The 21,769-nt window shown below is 59.5% G+C and overlaps 1 protein-coding gene across 1 annotated transcript in view; it reads right to left on the bottom strand.

Moving 5' to 3' along the window:
* Positions 1 to 18,630, bottom strand: part of PLEKHG3 (pleckstrin homology and RhoGEF domain containing G3) — a 39,118-nt gene extending 20,488 nt beyond the window's left edge. The window contains exons 1-3 of the mRNA XM_054025146.1: positions 18,491 to 18,630; positions 1,438 to 1,802; positions 719 to 819 (exon numbers count right to left, since the gene is read on the bottom strand). Coding sequence (XP_053881121.1) covers positions 719 to 819; positions 1,438 to 1,802; positions 18,491 to 18,572 — 548 coding nt within the window. The 5' untranslated portion in view covers positions 18,573 to 18,630. The remainder of the gene's footprint in view (positions 1 to 718; positions 820 to 1,437; positions 1,803 to 18,490) is intronic.
* Positions 18,631 to 21,769: the final 3,139 nt, after the last annotated feature.

Raw genomic sequence — 21,769 nt, 5'->3', positions numbered from 1 at the left:
CCTCTCCCCTCTGGAGACTGGCAACGAGATCCCCGGCTCACAAGTCAGAAACCTGTAGGTAGGGACTGAGGGAAACAGGCAGAGCTGGGGGGAGGAGGGGGAGGGGAGGGGAAGAGCCCAGGGCTGGGAAAACAGGGGCCGCAGGTTGGGATTGACGGGCACCGGCAGAGCTTGGGGGGGGGGGGGGGGGGGAGGGGGAGGAAGCCCAGGAGGCTCCCTAGGTGCCACAATTCCTTTCTACTGAGCACTAACACCGACTTCTCCAATTCTAGGGGGAAGCCCGTCCTGGGGCATTTACTCCTCCGCCCCTTTGGAGAGTGGGGGGTGGAGGAGGTAGGGTGGGGCTGGAGGAGGTGGGGGCTGTTAATGGAGGGGGTCGGGGGACTAGGCTGGAGCAGGTTGGAGGTTAGAGGGGGTCAGGCCAGAGTGGGTCAGGAACAGAGAGGGCAGAGGTTATGGGTGTCAGGCTGGAGTGGGTCAGGCCGGAGTGGGCAGGGGCCGGATGGAGGGGGCTTAGGTTACAAGGGTTACGGGGGTCAGGCCGGAGCAGGCGGGGGGCAGGGGTTACAGGAGTCAGGCCAGAGCAGGTTGGGGGCTGGAGGGGGTCAGGCCAGAGCAGGAATGAAGGGGGTCAGGCCGGAGTGGATGGGGGGCAGGGATAGAGGGGGCTGGGGTTACAGGGGTCGGGCCGGAGCAGGCAGTTCTGGGCCCGGCTCACCTGTTGAGTTCGTAGATATCCTCGATGTTCCCAAAGAGCGCGCTGACCTGCTCCGGCCGCAGCAGCTCCTCCTCGGTGTCGATGATCTTCCCCAGGTAGTCCTGCCAGGCGCACACAGTGAGCCACGGCACAGGCCAGCGAGCAGAGAGATGCTGTCGTGCGGCCAAGACCCCCCCAGCTCTCCCCTCCCGTCAGAGCCATCAAGAGGCGCTTCCCCCAGGCCAAGTTGGCTCCATTCGGTGGTGGGAGCAGGGCTCAGGTCCCCCCTCCCCATTCTGCTGCCACAGGCAGCGCCATCCCCCACGCTAGCCCAGCCGCCCTGGAGCCTGCCAGGGCACAGCCAATGGGCCAAGGTCCCTGCGGGCGGCTTTATCCCCACAGAGCCCATCGACCCTGCCAGCACCCCCCCCATTTCCATCACCCCCAGTGCATGCTGGGAGCTCACCCCACTAGCAGATCCCTCCCTGGAGAAGCCAGACCAGCAATATGGGGATGATCTCCACCCCATGGGGCGTTTAGAGGCACGGACCCAGCCAGCCTGGCACGGTGCCATGCCCCTCCCAGCTGCTGGTACCAGCAGGGCTGACAGCACAGAGGAGCCAGAGATCCCAGGCGCCCCAGCTCCAGGGACGATGGGGTTGGGGGAGCCACGTGGCACCACACAGGGGCAGCAGGGGGTGCTGTTGTGCAGCGAGGGGGCGTGGAGGGAGCCGGCTCACCTCCACAATGCTGCGCAGGTCCCGCACGTACGTGCGCTCCGACTCCACGAGCTCCAGCACGACGCGCTCCAGGTAGCTCAGCGTGTGGTTGGCGCCAGCAGGGGCCCGGGGGCCGAAGGGCGAGAGGGAGCGGGAGCCCTTGCGGCCCAGCCAGCCCCCAGGCGAGGCGTTGTTGTTGCTGTTGTGCAGCTGGTTGACCCGCAGGGCGTCCCCTTCCCAGGCCGGCGCATGGCTGGGAGCCTTGTCCTGCCCCTCCATGGGCATCCGGCTCACTGGGCACTCCGGGAGGTGCGCGCCCGCCGCAGCGCAGACGGGCATCCTGTCATAGCTGCCGGGGCAGGGCAGTGCTGGCAGCCGGGGGGATTCTGGTGGGGGGAGAGGCAGCGTAGTTAGAGAGGGCAGGGCCCCACACGCCAGGCCCCTCAGCTCCCAACCCCATGCCATCGCCACAGCTGCAGACTCGGCCTGAGGAGTGGCTGGGGGGGAGCTTAGCCGGGGAGTGGCCGGACCCAGGTGGCCGGGGCAGGAGCAAACGCTTGGAGCCGTGCTTCGACCCTGTGCCCACCTGGTCCCAGCCCCCCATGGCTGGGCGGTGCCAGAGCAGCCCAGGGCCAGGCCACCTCAGGGCGCTGCTCGAGGCCCAGGAGCTGGTCTGACCACTGCTCCCCAGAGCTGGGCTGACAGACACAGCTGCCAGGCAGCCCAATACCGCAGGCCCTGGTCACGCCCAGGGCCGCCCGTGCCAGGATGGGGCATGGAGGGGACGGGGGCAGGGCTCACAGCGCCAGGCTATGCGTTGTGTGGGTCAGACAGCTCAGCGCTGGCCTGGGGCCACCATGGCAACTGAACCTCGGGGCAGGTAACCACCTCCGGGAGCCCCACGAGCAGGGTCCCGGGCACCCAATCCTGCCAGTGGCTAGCATGGAGCGAGGCCCCTGCCCCCCACAGAAGGGGAAGGGCTGGGTCAGCGGGGGCAGGGTTCCCCCCCTCACCCTGGAACTGCCCAGATGCATTTGCCTGGGGACACAGGCCCTTTGTTCTACACACGCATGGCAGCTGGCAGACACGGCCAGGGCCCCTGCCTCCCCAATGGCTGAGGCCGGGCCATTCCCTCCCTACCACGGCCTGGGTGAGCCCCCGCTCCAGTCACAGCCCCTGGCCCTGTGTTCCCCTGGCCAGGAGGGGTGCGACTGGCCTCACCAGCACTCTCAGGGGTCTCTGCTTTCATTGAAAGAGAATCCAACCAGCCTCCAGCTACTCCGGTTGTCAAGAAAACCTCCAAAACGTGCCCAACGCAGAGAGCCTGAGCCCATCGCTGGGTGGGCGGGGAGCTACGCCAGGTGTGACCAATCCGGCGACACTGCCTGAGTCTGCCAAGAGCCTGAGCCCATTGCTGGGCAGGGGTGGAAGCGATGGGCCTCAGTCTCTCTGAGCTGTGCCCTGCCCTGTTCAGTTCACTGGGAGCGGACGGAGATGGCAGTGACAGAGGCTTGACGCTCACGTTGTGAGCTCTTTCATTGCACATGGCAGCGTGGCAGGAGAGGGGCAGGGAGGCTTCTGGGTTAGAAAGCAACAGTCTATGAGGACACCTGGACCCTGCTGCCATCCACTGCCCCTTTCCCGCCTGAGAGACTGACCAGGCCCTAGAGGAGAGGGGCGGGCACCACAGTCCCCAGCTCCCGGCCTGGCTGGTTTAGTCCTTACTGTTGGGGGACACGGGGAGATACTAGGAGATCTCACTGCCACGGGCGGGCAGTGCTTGAATGCCACACGGCGGGGCCATGGGACTCAATGCTCCCTTGATTGGGAAGGCAGCTCCAGCTGGGAAAGTACCCGCCATGGGGCTGGCCAAGCAAGACTCAGCTCCCCGCTCGCAACCGCGACCGGGGGGGCAGCACTGCCTGGCTTCAAGGCATGGAAAATTGCAACCAAAACGTCCTCTGGCCCAAGTGGTTTAAATACCTCCATGGAAGGGTCTGCAGGTCAGATCTGCCCTCGGTGACCCCTCTGCAGCCTGAGCAACCCCCGTGTAGCTCACCGGCTGCAGAGCGGCGTGCGCAGGGAACCCGGGGTGGGAATTCCACCGGCAGTGCACTAGCAGGACTGGAATCGACCGTCCGTCAGCTGACTGGCTCTGCCAGGGGGAGGCAGATAGGCTGATGGGGGAGTGATCCCCATTTTCCATATGGGGAATGTGACAGAGATTCAGGCTGAGCAGTTCTGGTGACATCTGGACACAGCTGGGGCTGGACATTGGAAATGCAGAGCTCCTGTCGTGCCTAGCGACTCCAGCAGGAGGGTGCCCAACACTCCTCAAAAGCGGGGTCCCCGGCGTCACCCATCAGGCACCCAGAAAACTTGGGGTACCTCTAAGTGTAAAACCTCTAAGTGACACCAAGGTCACGAACGGGGCCAGGGGCAGAGCAGGACACAGACCTTCCAAGTCCCAGGACTTAACCTCAAGGCCAGCCGACTTCTATGCACAGCCACGGAGTGACAACCATGCCACCATCCGCCCCTCCTCCCAGGGAGCGCCCAGGGAGCAAGCAGGGGCCCTTTTGCAAAGGGCAGCTGCACTGGTGGGCAAGTCCGTCCTCACTGAGCCAGATTCCTCAGCCTGGACTGCGTAGACCAGGCCAAGAGATCCCCAACAGTGCCGCCGGCCTGAAAACAACCAACCATTTCCCATGTGCACAGCAGCAAAGAATCCCAGCAATTTCTGACATTACAAAAAGGCCTTTCCCTCCCCGAGACACATGCAGAGTCCCACACAGCCCAACTGGCGCGCTCACAGCCCCACGCACAGCCCGACAGGCACCCTCACAACCCCACGCACAGCCCCACATGCGTGCTCACAGCCCCAAACAGAGTCCCACACAGCCCGACAGGCGCGCTCACAGCCTCCCACACAGCCCCACCTGCGCTCACGCAGCCCCTCAGGGGCTCTCCTACATACAGTCTCACACACACACACACACACACAGGCACTCGCAGAGTGTCACACAGCTAGAGGTGCTCTCACAGATACTCAGCCCCACAGGCGCTCTCACAGACAGTCTCACACACAGGTGCTCTCACAGACACACAGAGATGGCGACTGCCAGTTGGACAGAAAGTTACCCAGCTGCCCCAGAAGAACACCGAGCCGCCTGCAGGCTGAGAAACACCTGCCCAAAGATTGGACGCCTCTGAGAACCGGGGCTCAGCACCGGAAACGCCTCCCAGCCCATCACCAGAGCACCAGGCCTGCAGCACTAGAACAGACCAGCCAGGGGTCCAGCACCAAGTCCTGAGGTGGGGGGAGAAAAAGGGTCCCCCCCCTAACCACCCCCTAATCTGAAGGTCAGGGAGACCCATGGGGTCGATCTAAAATTGCAGCCTGGCTGAAGGGGACCTGCTGCTCTCAGGCCCAGGCTGCGGGACCCTGCCCTCCTCCCCCCCCCCCCCCCCCCCAGCACTTAGCCATGCCCTCCCCCCACCCAGCAGGGCTCTGCATTCTTTGCAGCATGTGTAACCAGGATCACACCCTCCCTTCCCTCCCCCCACCCCCCAACCGCTGGGCAGGGCAGGGAGGCGTGTGGCTGCAGGCCTGCAGGATTCAGGCTCCCTTTGGCAGCCAGCGACACCCCACCGCTGTGCCTGCTATCTCCCCCGCACCTCCACGGCTTCCCTCCCCGAGGGCCGCACCCCAGGTCCAGACCCAGGGTCTCGGCCTCCCCTGCTTACCCCAGAGCTTGGAGATGCAGACAGGGAGCCAGGGCAGGCTGATCATCTCCTCCCAGATGAACATGCCCCGTCCCAGCATGTGGGGTTGGGCCAGGGGACTGGGTGGGGGCGGGGGGGGGAAGAGAGCCCGCTGCCTTCCTGGGAGCGACCCGAGAGCGAGCGGGGCAGGGCGCGGAGGCTGCTGTCGTCAGACCTCACCTGGAGCCGCTCCTCCACAGGAAGGAGCGGCATGTCTGTCCACGCCCACGGGGAACTCACCTGCTAGGGCCACCAGCCGTGCACAGTGGGGGCTGGGCCTGAACCAGAGCCCACCAGCCTTGCCCACCTGCGCTCAGACCACGAAGGGACTCAGCAAGCACGTCCCTACAGCTCCTCCCCCCCCCCCCCAACATACCCTCAGCAGCCCTGAAATGCAACCAGCTCTGGGGCGGAGGGCAGCCGCCAGGGGACCCGTGGGGGCGGGGAGCGATTCCAGACCTGGCTGCCTGGACACAGCACATAGGAAAGGCAGGAGGGCCAGCCTCAAGGAAAGCGGCACCGGACGCCCATTGACCCCTCCAGGAGGGAGAAGGGCTGCGCTGACCCTGCAAGCGTATAGGGGGACAGTTGGGGGTTCGGGGATCTGGGGGCCTGTTGACGACCCATCTCAGGATCCGAGCAGCTTATAGGGAGCACGTTAACTTCCCCAGGGGGGGGTCGCAGCCCTGCTGCCACACTCTCAGGCCATGGTTTGCAGCAGCAGCTCCGGAACGGTATTACAGTCACACCTGCAGAACCGGCCAAGATGCGGCCTGTTCCCCCGTGTCATGCCGGGTGCAGCCCAGACTCTCGACCCTCAGGGCCACCACATGCACCAGCCAGGCTGCTCACCCAGCCGGGGGTCCCGACCTCCGCTCCCCCTGTCAAAGCAAGGCGGCCTGCAGCCCGCGCACACACACCCCCGAGGACCCAGCGCACAGCACACCCGTCGCAGGCAGCGAGTGCCCGCTGCAGCAGGGGTCCCTGGCACACGACCCCACCACCCTCAAATGGACCAAGGACTCGGAGCTGCTGCGCAGAGGGGACTCTTCAAGGTGAGCTGTGCCAGGCCAGAGCCCTGGTGACCCTTTGGAACTGGGGGCGAGCGCAGCTACCACAGGGCCACCCACAGCAGAACACAGCCGGGGGGTTCCCCATGTGCCCCAGACACCTGGTGCACTGCCAGGGACAGAGGCAGAGGCAACATTTGGCAAAGCTTTCCCAAGCAAACAGAAGCCCTTCCCGGCACCGAGGGGGGCTCCCCTCTCCAGGAAAGGGGGTGTCACGGCCACAGTTTCTTGGCATAGATAGCCACAGTGTGGTTCAGCAACATTTGGGAGTCTGCCAGCTCCCAGGATTGTATCCCACGCCTGGCGCTAGGTGGTGGCACCTCCATGGTGCCTTCCTTAAATCCCCAGCTCCCGGAGTCAGAGGAGGCTGCGAGAACCTTGGATTTCTGTTTGAAAGGCTCCACTCAGCAGAACAAGAACCCCGCCCCCCCCATTTCTAAGGATCTCCTGATTTGCAAGCTAGGCTCCTGATTTCTGAATGCCCAAGGCTGGGGATACTGGAGGAGGGGCAATCCTCTCAAAGGGGCAGTAAAACAACCGGCTACATTTTTCAGCAGCTCTAAGGCAGAGGGGAGAATCTAAGCCTTTGCAAACCAGCAGGCTCCATCGGACCATCCAGCCTGCCCTGCCGTAGAACCAGCCAGCATTCCCCTGCGATCCCTGAGGCCACCGCAGAACTCGGGGCTGAGCCGAAGCAGAGCTGTAGAGAGACAATCCCGCCTGGATTTACAGGCGCCAAGTGCCGGAGACTCGCTTGTGCCTGGGTCAGCTGATCCGATGGCTAATTTCCCTCCCTGTTAAACACGGGTCCCTTATCTCCTGTCTGGATTTGTCACTTCAGCTCCAGGGGGCTAGAGGAAAGAGCCCCCGGCTAGTAGAAATCACCTCCCCTCCTAGGGACCTGGAGACCAGCAGCTAGACTCATCCCTCCACATGCATGGCAGGGCTCGATAGGAACATGGCCAGGGAGCTCCAGGTGCCAGCCAGGGAGGACAGCAAGTGCCCACGCCAGAGGCGGATAAGCAGAGCCCCTGTATCCTGGTGGGGGGACGACATGTGTGAGAGGTCAGAGCCTGGATGTGGGGCGTGGGCCCGGGCATTGGAGCGTGCAGAGCTCTCCCGTGGAGAGGGAGATCCCTGGGGCAAAGGAACCGGTCAGACCGGCTGGGGCTGGGGAACACTCCTCTGGCTCCCTAAGGACAAGTGGTCACAGAGCGGCCATGTGGGAACGTGCTCATGGCTGTGGCCTTGGCTCCAGTGGGAGCAGCCCCTAGTCCGGCAGGGCCGTCGGCCAAGGGAGCCAGCCGGCCGGCGCATCCGCCTGGCACTAATCAATGCCCAGTAGAGACACCTAAGCCGCTTTGCCGGGCAGGGGAGGGGATTTCCCAGCACAGGGATCCTGACTGGAAACAACCTGTTTAACCCCATCTGCTCCAGAGAGCCCGAAGGAGACGCAGCTTCCCCACAATGACCCTGGTGCAAAGCACAGCAGCGAAGGCTCACGGCACGAGTGCTCGGCATGGTCAGAGGTGGCAGCCTGGCCCAGCAGTTAGGTCACTGCCCCAGGACACCTGGGTTGTTCCTGACATTCTGCCGGGTGGCCTTGGACAAGTCTCTCCCCTCTCCGTGCCTCAGTTTCCCCTCCCACCCTTGGTCTAGCCGGACTGGGAACTCTTGGGAGCGAAGGTGGTGTCCATGCAGTGACAGGGCCCTGATCTCAGCTGGGGACTCAGGGAGCTGCCTAAAAAAGCAGGGAAGTGGGGATTCAAGGGGGGGGAGGGGGGAGAGTACCTCTGGATTGGATAACCCACCTCCTGGAGCACAGCAAGCAGCCAGCCACCCTCCTGCATCTAACAGCTGCCCCACACCTCCACAGCCAGTTCACAGCCTCTGTCCTCTGCAAAGCCAGCTGTGGGTCAGGACCCAGCTCCGTCCAGCAGGGCCCCCATACCCAAGGCAAGAAGAAGAGGACCACACACACACACACCCCCCCCCACAGGGACCTGCCAACATAAGACTCAGTTTCCCCAGGAAGCACTCGGTTGCCGTGGCGATGGGTGCTACAGAAACCCTCAAGGAGGGTAGCATAGAAACCACACAGCACTCGGCTCAGAGCCACGCGCCGGGCCTCCTGCCTGCCCCAGGCCTTTCAACGGCCGTGCCCCCTCCAGTAGGGACGGGCTCATCCGCAACCCCCACCCCCACGCTCCTGGAAAGTTCAGGCCCCTTTCCCAGCTCTGCATGGGTGAGAGCTCTCCCAGGCTTCAATTACGTGGCCTCACTTTGGTCCAAGAACAGAGCTTCCGTGGGAGCCCTGCCAGCGCCCACACATCCCAGGCAGCCCAGAGGCAGTACGAGGGTGAGGGACGTATGTGGTAGGGAGGAGCTGGTCACGGGCCAACTGATTCTCTTCCCAGCCCCAGGCACAAACTAGTGCAGCATGGGTGCCAGCCAGGGATTGCCTCTTCCTCACCATGGCATGCCCCAAAGACAAGGGGCTGCAGGGAGGGGACGGGAGGGATTTCCCCCACTGGTTGAGAGGGCCGGCTAGAGGTTTGCCATCAACCTCCGGTCCTTTTGTATAGCATGAAAAGAACAGGAAATCTGCCCCAGCAACCATACAGGGATCCTCATCCCAGCGCTGAAATGCAGCCACTTCTGGGGAGGGGCGCAGCAGCCGTTTCTTTGCCAAGCTCACTGCATCATCACAGGGATTCCTGCGAGGGACCAGCTGTGACATGGCCTGGCCTGCTCATCCCGTAGCACATCGAGGCTCCAAGCATTCCCTGGATGGCAGCAGGGAGCCCCCAGCACACAACCCGAGCCCCCCCACAGGCTCCACCCTCCATGCAAATGACAGCCACAAGAGGCGGGGAGCCGCACCCAGCCCCAGGCAGGACAGCCAGGAGCAGATGAGCATCCGCCTTAGCCACGAACCCACAGTGCTGGGGTGGAACAATGGCTGGTACCGCCACGATCACAGTCCAGGGTTCCACCAGGCACTCCTGAGCACGCCATGGGCACGCTGCCCTGCCCAGGAACCTCTAACAGGCACAGGCAAGCCCAACGCTGCCCATGCCAATGCATCACCTCTCTGCTCCGGGGCCAAAACTCAGCCAGACTCGCCTCTGCCGGCGGGGCCCCAAATCAGAGCCGTGGCACGGATGTGGGAGGAGAGATTACAGGATTGAAGGGTACGGGAAGGAAATCAGGAAACATCAGTCCACGTCCCTGGAAGCAAACCAGCACAGCTCTAATATCGCTTCTCATTCATGTGGCCAAGCAAAGGAGCCACCTGGGGAAGGAAGCAGCCTCTGAGAAGATCTGTCTTGGGGCTTGTCGTCCCTGCAGAGTTCACACGAGTGCTGCCTCTAGTCTAGCTCGAGTCCCGTCCACACACTCTCCCCCTTCCCTCCAGCGCCTGGTGCTGTTACCCCACTCCGGCTGGTCCCTCCCAGGGACGAGGGAACACTCGAGAATACAGCGCATCCGCTGCTAACATGACCACACTGCAACCCAGGCTAGTCCTCCAAAGCTATCCCACAATTCCTCCACACGTGCCCGGAAAGGACAATTCACTGGGAAAGAATGCAAAGAGCGGCTCAACTTTCTGCAGCGCAAAGAGCCACAGATACAGCCTAGCGCCCAACACGAGTGTCAGGGCTGGTCTACCCTGACATTTTATAGCGCTCTAACTTGCTAGCTTGAAAAATCAACCCCCCTGCGCACTGCAAGTCTGAGCGCTTTAAAACACTAGCGTAGACAGGCTCAGAGCGCTGGGAGCTAATCCCCTCGTGGAGCTGGATTACCAGGAGCGCTGGGAGAGCACCACACTTGCACTTCAAAGCGCTAAGTTGAAGTTTCCCGTGTAGACATACCCTCAGTGTGGACACAGCCGGCCCACTGTTACTGCGTAGTGTGGCCACTCTCCCTCCAGCTAGGCAGCCTCCCGCTACCTCTGCAGCCCACAACACGAAAACGTCCCCAGACACAGGGCTGTATCATCCCAGCGTGCTTTGCAAATAGAGCCACCTGGCAGATAAGCTGCACGTGGAGAGCACTGGCTCTGTCACTGACATGCGGCCACTTCTGGGGTGGAACGTGGCAGCTGCTTAACACAGAGCAACACTATAGGAAAGGAGCAGAGGATGCTCCAATGGGAACGGCTTGGAAAAGTATTTAGTGCCTCCAGCCATAGCAACTAGGTGCTGCTTATAAAGAGCAAAGACAAACTGTGTGAACCCACCACCACGGGCTCAGAACTCAGGCTGGTGGAATGTAATCATTTGGGACACTGAAGCCTACTCCCTGGGTTTGTGAGAAGTGATGTGGTATCTTTAATGACCATATTTACATCTCACCTGCAGCACCGCACCTCCACACATCACAGCATGTACCCACCTCAGCCGAGAGCTGGATGAAGAGCAAAACAGACAAAGGGTAGAAGGGGGAAACCGAGGCACGGGGAAACCAAAGGACTTGCCCAAGGTCACTGGCAGAGCCAAGTTCTGGCTTCCCACCCATCCATTCCACCCCACTGCCTCCCATCATGCTAAGCCACTGGTCCAGTAGGAAGAACGGCCCCTATGGACAATGCCTGCAGAACACTGGGAGGTTACCCATCCAAGCTGCATGCCGACCTGACCTTGCTTAGCACACCCAGCCCGCCTGGGTCCCAGCCCAGGGGCCCCGGCTGCCCGGTGCCATTCGGCAGGGAAGCAGTTAACACAGCCAGCATGCGAGTGGCTAGGAGGAGGCTTTGTAGCTAAAGAGCAGCACACGCCTCCTGGAGAAGAGGCTGATAAAAGTGTTATTCAGAAGTAAGTTCTGCTGCCGCCTCACATTCTCTGCATTGCTCACTGATTAGCACAGCAGGGAGCGCAGGCGAGGGATTTGGGGGCGATTCTCAGACTGTGCTGAGCACCCACCCCTCAAAAAAAATCAGGTCCATTTAAAGGGTCTTGGGATACCCCAAAACGGAGACAGCTAGGAACAGGGGAATTGCCAGACCGGGCCGAGATCCATTCAGCCCAGCGTCCGGGCAGCAGCAGGGAGGCGTGGGACCCGCGCAGTAGTCCCTGCAGGATAACCCGCTCCCCACACAGCTCTCAGTCTGGTCTCACAGCCAGCGATCCGCTAAAGCCCCGAAGCGGGAGGTCCAATATCCCTTCCCCGATCAGTTAGCCAAATCCCTAGTGAACTCTGGACCCCCCTCCCGCTGCCAGCCGTCAGCTATTTTAGTCACTCCTCTGGCCGTCACAAACAGGGGTTTCTCCTCTCGAGCAGCAGCTGAAGTCACTGGCCCCCAAAGTACCCAGATTCCTCTCCCCGTGCCAGCCCATCACCACGCGGAGCATGATCCGGAGAGCCTCTATCAGCCAGAGTCCGCGCCTGTAGGGGGACGCCCACAGGCGCCAGCTGGCGTTTGGTGGCCCAGTGAGATCTCACTGTGGGCCGTTGGGGGGGTGGGGGGACTGCTGCAGGCCACAGCCACGAGGGTCCCTCTCTATTAGGAGCTAGGCATGCTGGCAGCGGCCCGGGGTTGTACCACTCTTCCCAGCCAAGGCAGGGGTAGAAGGGCCCTTTGCCTCCGGACCTGGGCTACGAGGCCCGGAGGAGGCAGTAGTGCTGGGGGGGTTGGCACGCACGAGGCACAGGACGTCACACTGCTCTGAGCGGGGAGGGGGCACGGGGTATTTCGGCGCCACCAGCGCTCTCACCATTGCTCCACCCAGCAGGGCAGCGCCTGGCAAAGCGCGTCAGCCGGAGGCTTCCGAGAGGCTCTAGCGAGGCCACGCTGCCCATCGGCAGGGCCGGAGCGAGAGACCATAAACACAGGGCAGGGGCCGACTCTGGAACAGGGCCCTTTGGCCCAATCTTTGTGGATGCTACTGGTGCCACTCACCCTCCGCCAACCAACCCTGGGAGCCTCCACACTGGTGTCAGCAGCCTCCTGCTAATTCCACTTCCCCCGGGACAGAGCCCAAACCAACCTGCCCCAGCTGGCCCCGGCTCCACTCCCAGCTTGACTCTGCCCCTGAACTGGGCTGAACCAAACACCTGGATATGGGAGAGCGGGTCGACCCCCCCGGGTGGGAGGGCCGGGATACGCTCCTCGGAGAGGTAGCACGTCGGAATCCAGCTTCAGACCCCGATCCCTCCTGCACTTAATAGACACAGTAGATCTCTCCAAACAAAGCCACGGCCTTTGCCATTCACCTGTCCCCCTTTGCCTTAAATCAGAGCCCTGCGTCTAACGCTGCCTGCCGAGTCTCAGGCAACAGCCCCAGGGTTTGCAGAGAGGATGCGGCAGAGGGAAGGGGACAGGCAAACCAGAATTCAAAGCATCTCTCTGCAGCTAGGTGACTAGAGCCCTGGACTAGGCCTCGGGAGACTTGGGTTCTATTCCTGACTCTGCCACCAACCTGGTGGGTGACCCTGAGCAAGTCCCTGCCCCCCTCAGTTTCCCCATCTGTAAAATGGGGATAAAGACACTGACCTGCTCTGTGAAGTGTTTTGAGATCAATGGCTGAAAAGCACAAGGGATTACCATTACTGACACCTGACCCGGCACAGCGGGGCTGGGGACGTTCCCATTTGGGGGATTTGTGCTTTAGCAGTCTCTGCGGCTCGCCTCTAAATGCCACCCACGAAGTGCCAGGTCCACCCCAGCCCTGCTGGCCTTCCAAGATGCACTAATCCGCTCAGCACAACGGCCTGGGATTATGCTACTGCCAGGGGGAATGTCGCCACAGCCAACGGCGACTCGCCAGTGGAGCCATGCCTCCCTGGCTACATACAGCCCCACTGGTGCTGTCTGTGCTGCCATCCCTGAGCACTCCTCCCTGTCAGCGGGGCAGTGAGCGCCTTTATCCTCTTACTCTAACCCCCGCCCCCGCTCCCCCAGCAGGCACGCGGCAACCTCCTCAACCACCAGATTAGATCTAACGTTAAACCCAGGAGGCGCCACTTCGAAACGCAGCCCAGCCTGGAACGAGCGGCAGAAACAGACGCTCAGACTGGCCTCCCCTTCCAACCCAGGGAGCCAGGGGAATAGAATAATAGAATATGAGGGTTGGAAGGGACCTCAGGAGGTCATCTAGTCCAACCCCCTGCTCAAAGCAGGACCAACACCAACTAAATCATCCTAGCCAGGGCTTTGTCAAGCCTGATCTTAAAAACCTCTAAGGATGGAGATTCCACCACCTCCATAGGGAACCCATTCCAGTGCTTCACCACCCTCCTAGTGAAATAGTTTTTCCTAATATCCAAATACACCCCATAGAGCCTCCCCTGCCCCACTCCAAGACAGCTCTCCCCTGCCCAGGCCTCAAACAGAACCAAGGACAGATGCTGGGCAATACAGCCACAGATCTCCGCTTCCTCCAACCACACCCAGGGGAATGCCCCTTAGTCAGGGGCATGCGTAATTCGATGGACAAGTTCATGGTAGAAAGATAAGGGAGGCGTTATCTGATTTATTTAAAAAAAAAAAAAAACCTACAGAAAATAACCTTCTGTGGCATGGGGGGAGGGGCAGGGGGTGACTCGCTGCTCCCTCCAGGAGCTCCAGGCCCTGTGGTTGGTGGAAATTTTGATGAGACATCATCGGAAATGGGTCGAGTTGGGGATCATTCGAAAGCCCTTTCTCCCATGAGCCCAATGGTACCAAACCTGACAAGCCTAGAACAATGATGCATCTCTGCATTCCAGAAAAGGTTTAAAAATCAAGGTTTTTTTAAATTATACTTTAGCACTGGCCCGTCAAACCCGCAGCCCTCGCGAAGATAAATGGTGGCCCTTGACCGACAGTCCTGCGTGATCAGTTAATGCATAGAATACGAGACCCGGTGAATTTTTTTAACATTACAGAATAGCGGCGGGGGGGGGTGGGGGCTTCAAGTTGAACGGCTTCTTTTTTGCCGACGATGGCGAAGCAGGGATATTGATTATCCAGCTTTGTTTATTATGCTGAAAGAGTTGTAATGAGGCGCTGGTTAAGAGGTCAGCATCCAGACAGTAATGACTGGACTCCATCCATAAATGGTATGCCCACAGTTCCAGACCACGAATTAATTACAATCCCAAGGTAATGTATTACAAAATCCTTGTTTTTACTTTGGTCTTGATCACTTTTAGTTACCAACAGGGAGACGAAGAACACTGACTAGTCGCTGAACTCATGGAGAATATCACCATGGAGGAACCTGGTTAAACACAACGCTCAGTGGCATCTTACATGCTATAAGAAGTGCATGTTTCCTATGCGGCTGGAACGCGTGAACAAATATATCTGCGGAACTGAATCAAAACGTGGTGTGACACTAGACATGGGCCTTTACAGGCCCGTCCAACAGCTAATAATGTCCCCGATGATCTTCATTGACAGTGGATTCTATGTCCTGGCGAACTGCACATATCAATCACAGCGACACATGCAATGGGCTCCTTTGTTGATGGCACTGGTAGTCCTGAGATCTGGGGGATTCGGAACAGTGACAGTACTGTGAACCAAATTCTTGCAGGGATAAAGTTGTGACGTGCTCTAGAAGCACGCACCCGAACACTCACTGCCCGTCAAAAATGCTACCTAGATGTCTTCTCTGGAAAGCAATCTGATGTGTTTGAAGTCACTCCCCAAAGGGGACAGGACTTGCAAGACCAGTTCCCCACATCCAGCGTGTGTTCGGCTCTCAATGACCTACCGCACACAATGGAAAGCTGCAATAGCACAGAACAGATCAAGCAATTCCAGGAGGCCAAAGCAGTGACAAAGCCAACTTTCGGGATTGCGTAGCAACATGCAAAGAGGAGTGAGTCTTTGCTGCGCTTTATTCAACCTGTCAGGACTGCTCATTGCAATTTGCACCTCAAAGCACTGGAAGACTTTTTTGCTTTAGGTGTAAGATGATTGCATGGTTCCTGGCTGAGATAAGAGGTATAAAAAAGTCTGACTATGGCAGGAGAGGAATTCCAGCAAGGGAAATTGGGCTGGTCAAAAGGTCACCAGATCCCTTCCGGTCACTTGGTTCAGACGAAGCCCTGGAATATGAAAACAGAGCAATGGAAATCACTAGGAGGTTGGTGGGCATAACACAGCAGCCAAATAATCTTTCCCGGTTTTTCCTGACAAGCCTAGAACTCCATCGAATTTGGAACAAAACGTTAAGAACTGCTGGAATAGCTTCCCCACAAGTAACCAAGCACCAGCTAGATTATTAGATGCCACCAGGGGCAATGTTAAAGCTACAGGATGAATGTACATGCCCTGGCAACGCATTCGAGCCTAATGGACTGAAGCGCATTAATATCACAGTCTTCAGCAATGAGGTAGCTACAGATGCCAGAGTGGATACTTTGGGGCACAACTTGTAGGAAGCTTTCAAAACCCAAAGAATTATCCAAGGCTGGGTCAATCTATGGGCTCCAATCAAGAAGCCTAAAGCTGTGTTTGATTGCAAAGAAAAAAGTCAGAGTGAAGGTGGCAGGAACTATTAAAGAGCTAACCGCAGAGGGGCTGCTGTTTGTTCGTCTCCTGGTCATTCTGGACCTCAGCATGATGCTGATCTACGTGAGACTTTGGAAAGTACAAGTTCTCCATGGTACCATGATCAATGTTTGAATGTGACGGAACAAAGCATACGCGCCAGGCAAAAATCAAACACACACACATCTTGTACCTTGTGCCAGCAGAGGACTTCCAGCGCAGCAATCGGAGGTGGCATGGTGGAGGTACACTTCATTAGGAGGCTACCAGGAAAATACTGGACCTATGACAAAGTCTACCTCATGTTCGACGCAGAGGAATCCATTAGAAATATTACCAGAAAGAAGAAACTTCATGGCACTGCACCTGTCCAATACAAAAATCACTGACTCCACAAACATCTCAACGTCACAATGCAGAAGCTACTTTGTCGTACCGGCACGAAGGAGGAGTTAACTGCACACCTTGCAGGGAAAACGCTTCAGCGTACAAAGAATTGCTGGAAGAATGTTGCCATTGCATAGTGCAATAAAGCCGTTGCCTTGCACTAGTCAGAGGCAATAGTTCTCATGAGGCGGCGGACGCTCAAATTTCTTGTCTGCCATCCATGCCACGGAGAAACTCCCTTGCCTGCCATCCATGCCACGGAGAAAGGTCCTACTAAACTCCCGATTTTTTGCCCAGGACACAGATGTTCCAGTGTTCTCAGAGAGATGCTACTCAAAACATCTGCAAGATGCTGATTTTGTGCCTGTTGCCAGGGAACAGAATCGCTGGATCTCTCTCAGAGATATGCTCCTATCACTCGGGCCATTAATGCCACCCACTGCCAGGTTTCCACGCCCTTTCAGGATGTGACACTACTGGAAGGCTGCCCAGAAAGACCAAATTATCTTCCTGGAAGGCATTTGATTCAGCCACCGAAGACTCTCTCCTCGCTCTGGAGGTGTTCAGAATGGCTGAGAAACATTGATAAGATCAGAAGTGCACGGGAGGGGTTCGTATGCCAACCTTATCATTTGAAGACCAACATTACGGTGCTTACAGAGCTATTGATGGATGTTTATCAAGAAGCGGAGAAAAATCACCACCAATAGGGGGTGTATTTATTTATCAAGAGGGCAAGTGATCAAGGATGGCCAAGCACATCCAAAACTACCCTCTATCGGGCACAAATCGGTTTTGGAGGATGGATTGATCACACCACTTATGTGTGCTGCTAAATCAATCCTTCAGCCAACCAAATACTCGGGTGCAAAGACCAGAGGCACACTGCCCGGCAGATATTTGGCCAGCAGCCTGCCCCGTAAGGAGCCGTGCGAGTGTGTCACAGACGAGGATCAGTGTGACAACGTGTCTAGCAGCAGGGTTCTGGAAGGAGACGACACGGATGAGGACTTTGGAGAATAAATGTTTGCAGTCCTACATGTCTACACTTAGTCCTGCTTTGAGTGCAGGGGACTGGACTAGATGACCTCTTGAGGTCCCTTCCAGTCCTACGAGTCAATGTCAAGGCTAACTCCCCTAGAATGACCAAAGATCAATGCCTTTTTTATGTACCATCAAGGCACCCCTGAGTTCAAGTATAATTAAAAACAACATTGATCATTAACCATTCTCTCGACTGTAGATCTACATCATTGTCCTAAGTTTATCAGGTTTGGTGCCACATGTTCATGAGAGAAAGATCCCATGATCCCCTTTCTAACGATCCCCAGCTCGACCCATTTTCAACAACACCGGGTCATCAACATTTCCATCAACCAGAGGAGCTGGGAGCTGAGTGGTGGGGGGGCGGGGGGGGAAGCAAGTTCTCCCCCTGCCATGCCACAGATGGTGACACCACTGAAACCACGGTTCTGTAGATTTTTATGAATCAGTTGACCCCATCTCACCTTTCTAGCACTAACTCACCCATGGAATGAGATTTCACGACGTTATGCTCCCAGACTGCTGGGAGGGAAGAGGAATTGGGCAGTACCCATTTAAATACTTTGGGAGCCCATTAGCGCGGCGCTCACTGGGCTCCGTGTGGTAGAACCCAGCAGTGCACAGACGCAGCTAGGCCTGGCGCATTCCATATGTTCAGTGAACACAGCTGTCCGCCCACGTGTCTCCTTCAGGCTGTCACCGTGGGGCAGAGGGCAGAAGCCACCCCACCACCCCAGGGGGCTTATTAAGCAGGGAGACTGGGGTAGCGGACTGGCATGCAGGATGCCCGAGTTCAATTCCCAGCCCTGCCACCAACCTGGGGCAAGTCCCTTCACCTGTCTGGTGCCAGGGGAACCCCGAGGTAGCAAGAAGGCTCTGCCAGCTCTCTGCTGCAAGACCCCCAGTCACCCTGGGAACAGCCCTGTGGGCCCATCGCTGCTGAGTCTCTCTGCAGGGGCAGGAGAGCCCTGCTGGGATTGGGCAGCCTGAACCCGTCCTAGGGCTGGAGTCTGGGCAGAAGGGGGAGGGGGGAATTGGCCACCCAGCTCCCTGTGGCCCCTCTGGTGCCCAGCCCTTCCCGACAGCACCCTGCTGCTCACATCGGCTTTCCAATCACAGCTGGGCCCAGGGCAGGGTTCACATTGACCCCGGGATGTGCGTTCCCCCCAGGTCCGGCCCTGGCAGCCCAGACCCTCAGAACATGGGGCAGCCTCCGAGAACAGGCTGAGATCCAGGACCCCACACAGGAGGCGGCGCACAGCTGGCAGCACTCTGCCCCGGGCGAAGACCTATGCCCAGCGTCCTGCCGAGGCACACTCACCCTGGCACTGGGTGCGTGACTGGAACGGGAAGCCAAGGACCAGCAAAGCCACAGTGCCAGGCACAGCACAGCGAGGCTGCATGAGCCAGCAGTGCAAGAGGGAAGCCAGCCCTGGGTCTGCAGCCCTCCGCCTGGCAGCGCCAACGGCACAGCTCTCATCCCTGCATCTCCCACTTCCCGCGCTCGCTCGCCATGGGAAAACATTACCAGAGAAACCTGGCACCTGCTGAAGGACTTAAAGGGACGCGCGCTGATATTATACAGCCAGACACCAAAACTCCCTGCCCTTTGAGCAAGCCCAGTTAAAGGCAGCACTTGCCCCTCCCACAATACCCGGCTCCAAGCCCCAACACGCAGCACCCTGACGTCAGCTCAGCAACACTAGTTCCTTCATCTGCACATGGCATATCGCAGCACCTGGTCCCTGCCTTCTGGCACCTTGGGGCTAATGGGGGAGCCACAGGCAGGCCAGGCACAGGGACCTCGGGGAATCAAGCACCCAGATCCACGTCCTTTTCACCACCCACTGAACTGGGCACCCAACTCCCCACGGCCCTGCGAAATTTCAGCCAATAATCTTACAGTCATAATTAGTAGTAGTTACATGTGTTAACGCTTAGAAACCTCAGCTGAGATCATGGCCCTGTTGTGCCAGGCACTGCGATGAGAAATTCCCTGACCCCAGCTGAGATCACGGCCCTGTTGTGCCGGGCGCTGCACAGACACATCCAGTGAGAGACAGGCCCTGCCCTAGCTGAGATCGTCGTGCCGGGGGCTGCACAGACACATCCAATGAGAGACAGGCCCTGCCCTAGCTGAGATCAGGGCCCCGTCGTGCCGGGGGCTGCACAGACACACGGTGACAATCCCTGCCCTGAACAGTTAGGCAGACAGAGGGCGGGAGGGGAAATGGCTGGCCAAGGTCACCCCGCAGGCCAGCAGCAGGGCCGGGAACAGAACCCAGCTCGGACTCGGAGCCCTGCTCACTAGGTCCTGCAGGCTCCAATGCATATGTCCAATAAATAAACCCTACAAGGCGCTAGCCAGGGGGGGTCTGCTGCTGCTGGCACCAGAATCCCTGACCCCCCAAATGACCCGAACACAAGCACCCTGAGCACAGCGATGTTCTGGACTTGGAAAGAATCCCATCAGCACTACAGCTCCGAGCCAGCCCAGCCCGCGCGTGCCCCATTCAACACACAGCAGCAAGCCGGCTCAGCTAAAGGGGAGGGGTGCTAAGGCGGGGCATGGCGGCCGGGGGGGAGCCCACAGCTCTTGGGCTCAGCATAACCCAAGGGGGAGCGTGTAGGGGGGCGGCAGTGGGTTAACCCCCGGTGACTGGCTCTGCGGTGGGGAGGCTGCTCCCATAGAGGGAACAGCTGGTATTTTCCTGCAGTGGGATGAGCTCATGGGGAGCCCGCTGTCTCTGCAAGGGGCTGAGCCGGCGTGTGCCTCTCCCAGCTGCGGAGCTGGCCGGGGGCTCATTTGTCACTGCTCAGCCGGAGGCAGAGGACAGGCCCGCAGCTGGGGAACGAGACGATGTGCCCAAGCCCCACGGGCTTCAGAGCCAGGGCCCAATCCGGCCTTCGCCAAGAGCGGCGCTTCCCCAGCACGGCAACCCGCCCAGGGGAGGGTGCGCTGGTGGGGACAGCGGCTGCCTGTCGGCTACAGGTAGTGGGATCCGCCCTGGGATCCATTCCCAGGCTGCAAGCACAAACACCTGGGAGTAGCCAGGCTGGGACGTTGGGAGGGGAAGGGGGCCCAGGACAGGCAGGGAGCAGAGCCAAGTGGGAGCGGGCCCAGCCCTCAGCTCTCTGGCCTGCAGGAAGGAGCCTATCCCGCCGGCCCATCACACATTCTGCACAGGAAACTCTGAGCAAGGCGCTGCCCGCCCAAGGTGCTTTCCCATGGCTGGCCTGCTGTGGGGGAGGGGAGGCCGGCATTTGGGAAAGCAGCTGTTTCCCGGAGCCCAGCCAGGGAGCAGCGGGGTCTGGGCCCGGAGTGGGAGCCATCCCCACAGCTGCAGTAGCAACTCCCCTGCACCTGGGATTCTAGCCCTGCCGGCCTACGAGCGAGCGGCATGACAGCTGGACCCCGCGTGGGTCATGCGATTACAGGCACAAACCCAGCGCTGGGGGAAGAAAACACAAGGGCTGGAAGCCATATAAGGGAAGGCGCTCCATCCTCCACTGCTCCAAGGTGCCGGAGGGCCCTGCGCCAAGGGCAGACCGGAGCCAGGAGGGCAGGGGAGGGGGCTCGTCTACACCCCTGCTACGCCCAGCCAGCTCTACTCCAGAAGGGGGGCTCTGGGTTAGTGTCTCCCAGCAACCCCTGGTCCAATGGGTTCCGATCACAAGCAAAACAACGGAGCTTTTCCTAGCCGCCAGCCCTGCACATGCACCAGGGCTCGGAGAGTCCTGCTGGCCCCTCGCCCGTCACCCCACCAACACAGGCTGCGCCAGCCCTGAGCCAGCAGTGCCGGGTTCCCAGGTGAGCTCAGAACCCGGGCACCAAACCCATCTGCAGATCTGGCCCACTGGTGCACAGTGAGCCCTTCTGGAAATACCAGCTGCGCCGACCGCTCTGCGCCCAAGCACTGAGAGCCGAGCGCCAGCCACTCCAACCCAGAGGGGCCCAGAACCCACAGCCGAGCGTGACCGTCTGTGCCGATCACGCCACTACCACCTCAGCAGTGCACCAAGCGTCCAGGCTGCCCTGGTCCACCTCAAAGCCAGGGCCTGGCCCTAAGGCTGGGTGTGGAGCCTGCGAGAAGCACCGCACGGGCTTAGGGGGGATGGCAGGGAAGCAGACCTCCAGTCACAGGTACAGCGGGGATCTCAGTCGCTCCGCTGAGAGCGAGAGAGCTGGTTGGCTACTCCTCAGGACTTGGGCTCTCACAGGCCTTCTGCAAGTGAAGCGGGGAGCGCCTCTCTTCCCGGGGTCCCCGGGATCGTTCCTCGGAGCACAGCCCTAGCCCACCCCCTTCCAGAGCCCCCAGGCAGTAACAGGGCCCAGAGCGCCAGCACCTCAGATCTCACCGCTGAGTAGCACGACAGCCAGCCGGAGCTACCAACCCCCAGCCGACACACAGGCTAGAACCAGACCAGCACCAGGTGATCCAAGGGGCTGGACGGACGCATGTTTCTGGGCTTGGTATGTTTCTGAAGTTCACCCTCTGGGTTTCCCAGAATCTGCCCCCCCCATCACAAAGGGGAGGGGGGCTCTGCTCGCCTAGCACCACCACATTCCTGTGCAGCAGGGGATGGAGGCACTGCAAAC

The sequence above is a fragment of the Malaclemys terrapin genome, chromosome 4 (assembly GCF_027887155.1).
Source record: "Malaclemys terrapin pileata isolate rMalTer1 chromosome 4, rMalTer1.hap1, whole genome shotgun sequence".
Taxonomy (NCBI): domain Eukaryota; kingdom Metazoa; phylum Chordata; order Testudines; family Emydidae; genus Malaclemys; species Malaclemys terrapin.
The sequence above is the reverse complement of the archived record's forward strand: the minus strand, read 5'-3'. Positions and strand labels throughout refer to the sequence as shown.